Source organism: Montipora capricornis, chromosome 8 (assembly GCF_036669925.1).
Source record: "Montipora capricornis isolate CH-2021 chromosome 8, ASM3666992v2, whole genome shotgun sequence".
Classification (NCBI taxonomy): Eukaryota; Metazoa; Cnidaria; class Anthozoa; order Scleractinia; family Acroporidae; genus Montipora; species Montipora capricornis.
The window spans coordinates 52,224,481-52,229,480 of record NC_090890.1 but is presented as its reverse complement, the minus strand read 5'-3'; the positions used below and the strand labels follow the sequence as shown (position 1 = coordinate 52,229,480).

The 5,000-nt window shown below is 40.3% G+C and overlaps 2 protein-coding genes across 2 annotated transcripts in view; one reads left to right on the top strand and one right to left on the bottom strand.

Moving 5' to 3' along the window:
- LOC138014125 (uncharacterized) overlaps positions 1–5,000 on the bottom strand; it is a 62,200-nt gene that overhangs the window by 24,317 nt on the left and 32,883 nt on the right. The window contains exons 4-5 of the mRNA XM_068861149.1: positions 1,528–1,583; positions 387–511 (exon numbers count right to left, since the gene is read on the bottom strand). Of these exons, the coding sequence (XP_068717250.1) occupies positions 387–511; positions 1,528–1,583 (181 nt within the window). The remainder of the gene's footprint in view (positions 1–386; positions 512–1,527; positions 1,584–5,000) is intronic.
- LOC138059863 (uncharacterized) overlaps positions 4,592–5,000 on the top strand; it is a 4,914-nt gene continuing 4,505 nt past the window's right edge. Inside the window, exon 1 of the mRNA XM_068905506.1 lies at positions 4,592–5,000. This exon is cut by the window's right edge and continues 57 nt beyond it. Coding sequence (XP_068761607.1) covers positions 4,920–5,000 — 81 coding nt within the window. The 5' untranslated portion in view covers positions 4,592–4,919.

The window sequence follows — 5,000 nt, the reverse complement described above, 5'->3', positions numbered from 1 at the left end:
TATAATCATTTTATATCCAGCAAGCCCGAGTGGAATAATCGTTTTATTAAAACTCCAGGACCAACAACATTGTCGACTAAAGCATCGCTTTCTGCCTCGGTCAATTGCGGTCCAAAACGGCTTTTGTCGGCCATTTTTTCTCAGAGATGCAAAAATGTTTTCAACTCGCTTTATTGCTGACGCGTTCCTTGACATATTAGGTACAGCAGGTATATGAACTGATAGCCTGTGCCCGGCCAGCCAATGAAAACGCTAAAAATCTGATATCCGTAGTTTACTTCTTAATAAATATTCATATTAGGGTCTTGAGAACAGCAGATGAGAAATAACTTGAAGAAATAACACTTCCCAGATACAATAGAGTTATGTAAATCCCAGTACATTACCTCTTGGCTCTCAGAAGAATAACCAGTGTGACTGCCTTTTCTTTTGAAAATTTCCTTTCCGATTTATCCTCTTGAAACTGATCAAATATGCTTTTTTCATTTCCAAAAAGAACAGCTCTTCCTTTCTGCACGAAATTAAGCAAAAAATTAGTAGAAGGAGAGGGGAAGGAAATGAATTGTGTAATCAATAAGTAGTAGATAAAATTGAGCGGGAGATCCGACTGATATAACACCATTGGGGGTTAAGTACAGCCTTTACATTAATGTTGTTCTTCAAGCCTGACTGACTGGCTCACCGATGTCCTGCAAGTTTGTGGAATGTGGAGGTAACTACCTTCAGAAACAGTACATCCCTCATTGATTGCTACATATAAAGATGTTGCACGCGAAAGGCAAATCAAAATCAATTTATCTTTCCCAGTGCATGGCAGTATGTGAACACTTCTGGACGGTGTTATTCTGACCTTGCATTATGACTCTGTCAGATCACACGGTTACCAGTTTGTAGTTTGTTACGCTTCCACTTATGTTATAAAGGACAAGAAAAGTATAACAAGAACAATAAGTATGGGTTATTGACCAAGCGTGAGGTCAAGATGACTGGATATTGGCCAAGTTCTTTTTTTGCGTGTTTATGGACCGAGACGAAGTCGAGGTCCATAAACACGCAAAAAAAGAACGAGGCCAATATTCAGTCATCTTGACCGAACAATCTTGGTCAATAAAGGATTTATTATATGACTTAAAACACCAAAAATGATCTTTGATCTTGCGGGACCAAGCGAGAAATCCCGAGCGGGCAGTATCGCTCCATCTTGCCCGCTCGGGTAGCCAATCAGAGCGCGCGATTTGGTTCATCTTGCCCGCTCACGGAGCTAGTCATATAATAATAGTTCTTAGCGCATCATAGCTGATTTAACTGTAAGTGACACTTCAAGGTGGATTCTTACAGTGAATGAACTTGACTGTATAGTGTGAAATTGTGATGTACTATCTACAATTCAACAAATGCCCTTGAACAATTTACTCCAGAGTAAATTGTGTAAAGTAATGCTACACACTCTTTTGATCAAAACTTTATCATGAAGAAGTAATAACAAAAGGACAATATAAATTGGATAGAAGTCAGAATGTTAACTACCTCTCCAAAGCTGTCTTCAATACCACGACCGCTTCGCAACAAACCAGCATGTGGTCCTACAGATTAAAATTTGGTTCATCACAATATTAACCAACAAGAAAATTAAAATGAAAGTTTAGCACTGGAATGATTGTGATAAGTAAAGCCCTTGACATTTGCAATAAGTACACTTCTTTAAATCCCTTTTACAACCATAAATAATAGAGTGATTGACAAAGAAAAAACAAGCAAGTGCCTACATGATACAGAAAGACACAACGAAAACCCTTTGCACTTAAAGCAGTCCCTAATTAAATTCACTCAGCCCACTGGGCTGTGTAAAAGTTCAAGAAGGAAAGCCGATAGACTATCTTTGTCATCCCTGCCAGTAAATACATGTATGAAGACAAGTTCTTAAGGTTACAGTAACTGTAAAGAAATAATTATATCGAGATTGGAGATGTATATCCAACAAAATTGGAAGTTCAAAGTTTTAATAATGGTGTTGTATTAGAAACTTGTACCTCCACAAATGACACGTATGTATCATATCTCAAATACCATTTCAAATATCATTTCAAACAACGTCGTTAAATATTTCAGTTCTGAAAGGGCATTCCTTGATCAGTTGCATGAAATTCTCTTTTAGTGGGAACATCAAGGCTTCTTTTGCAGCAACACCAAGCCAATATCATAATAATGAAGGGTTAATGCAGGAAACTGCTTATGAGGCTGCCCAGTACACGCTGAAAGGACAGGCATCATTCTCGTAGTGAAACAGTTTGGCAAATCTGCTCCATGGTGGGAGAAAGATATTTGAGAGATATTTATTGAGTTCCATTTTCTTAAGTAACATACATATAATGGGTCCTGGTAGTCATCTTAGAATTAAAAGCCAAAACAATTAATTATCCACGGTTTTTGCATAATAGAGAATGAAAAAAATACGGCCCCCAAGGTAATATGGAGAAAAGTTGTCCCAGGTAAGAGGGTCACCCTCCAAGCTGAGTCAACTTTAGCAAGCGTATATATTTGTGAGAAAAGAATTAAACCTTTTGCTCGAGTCAACAGCTGCCCAACTCAGTTTCGATCATGAGGAGACTAGGAAGTCAGCACACGCACATGATTTCCTTATCTTGCCTTGACCCGCTAGGCGAGCCAGTTTTGTACATGGAAAAACGTTCGCCCGACTAGGAGGGTGACTTTACCGTAGCAAGAAGGGTGGCCCAACTAGCCCTTCTAGCTGAGACAACTTTTTTTCCTCATGTACCGTCGATTGCATCTACCCGTGAACGCACGCGCTCAAAACATGTTTTCACGTGACGTCAAACGCACGAGTTTCAGGTGTCAAACTTTCAAGTTTTCCCGCCCAAATGTGAAGTTCCCTCGGTGATCTTGTGGATTAATTCACTGTCAGCGCTCTCAAGAAATCTAAGGAAAATCAGCAAAAATCCCTTCTGATATATATGTAGAGCCGAAAAGCATCGAGGACTTCCTCAGAGAAGTGGATGAAGATTTATTAATATATGCCTCTGAATTACGAAGTAACGGTTTCACCTCAACAACCAGCGCAAGATATCTTACCGAAAACGATCTGACTGGCATCCCTGAAGGACACAAAAGACTCATTCTCAATATGGCTAGCCGACTTAAAACGCCCGTTCGAAACCTCGAAAGACCGAAAAGTATGTTCCCCTTATCCTCTGAAAAAAGTCCAGCTTCTAAATCGCCAGTAAGAAAAAAAACTGCCCTTTGTGTTGGCGAGTCAGGCGTTGAACAAGAACCACAAACGTCTCAACGTGAAGCCAGCATCTCGCGCCCAACAATTAGACGAAAATTACTATCTCCTGGAGAGAGATTCATCCAAGAAAAACGCCATGCTATAGAGGAAAAACTTGCTGAAGCGGCTGATAAACGAAAAGCGCTCGAAGACTGTTACCGAAGAATCAAGGAGGCTGCTTCAGGAAATAATCTCTCCGGCCAACGATGTAGTAACTGCCATATTACCGCAATCATACTGTTCGCAGTTGTCAGATGGAAAAGTGCGAGTCTGTATTTTTCTGTGGCAAATTAACTAGCCATCCGGACGAAAAGATGAAGCTCCAAGAGCAGAAGAACAAAATTAAAGCACTAGAAACATCAGTAGCTAAACTTGACCAAGAACTAAGATCTCGGGAAGCAGCTTTTGATAGAGTTCATGGGTCTGTAAACAAACTGCTAGAAGACATGTTACTTGAAGAATATCCTAAAGAATATGTCCAAAATAATTCAAGAAATTGGTTGAAAATTCAACATTGCGTTTGTAAAGAAATCATTGAAGGGCAATGGACCGCCTCGACGAGAAATTGTGAAATCTCTCCTTGAGAGTAAAAAGTCCATTGAGAACAACAAGCGCCTCGGAATTGGAAAACTAGAGAGCTTACGGTTACTTCCCACCTTCGCGGGTGCCCTTCGCCAAAAACATTGTACGCGCGCCAGTTTAGATAAAACCCCAACAAACTATATATCATTAGAAAGCTTAATAAATGTACTTGACGAAAAAAATACAATTTTAGCGACGTTTTCTTTCAGGAAGTGTCAGAAGCCGGTAAGGCGTGAAACGACCGAGGGTTCTTCTATTGAATTTATCGCCTATCGGATTCCAAAGTACGAGCAAAATGGCTGCACATTCTTATTCACAAGGCATCAATCAACAAAAGAGTGTCGGGCTTTTTCGATATTCTGATTGGTTGTCTAGATATCCAAGTCTAAAGTTGGAGTAGCTAAAAATGTGCGAGACATGTTGCGTAAATGGACGCCACGCGAAAAATATGTTAACCATCAAAATTCCCCGACCCACTTTTGTTTGTCATTATCTCTGGAATGTTCTGGCGAAATTTCACGACAATCCGCCAAATCTGCATACCCTATAAATTCGGTCAAAGTGGATGTATTCCTCTCAAAATCATATGCGAGATTTTCGCTTGTAAAGGTTCGTAATCAACTCGCGCCACGCCTGGAGATTATCTCGCCTGATAAAACCGCAAACCAATGGAACGACAGGACCTCCTACCGTCTGTGACAATAGACGAAGATTTCCCGGGAAAAGCATCGCATTGCAACACGTTTTTTCTATCGCTCAGTCGAGTGGAATTCAGGACGTCGACACAATTACAATGGGCAAAGACACTAAAGGCCAAGGCAAAGGCAAAACCCGTGCCAAAAAGGTCAAAGGCGGAAAACGTGCCGCTGAAAAACAAGAGGCGACTATTAACGAATCGACGGACAGCTTAAGAAATGCCCTTATTGCTGAAATGAGTTCCCTTGGGTAGGTTTCATGATCTCATTATTTGAAAATTACGCTTCGACGCGATTACTTTTGTTTTTGTATCAAAGCTAGCAAATTTATTATAAAGAAACCTCGTTTTAACCATATGTATGACAAATTTAGGTTTGACGGCGACTTCTTTGTACGAAACCTGGATGCCAGCGTGGAACGGAGTACGAAGAGAGGT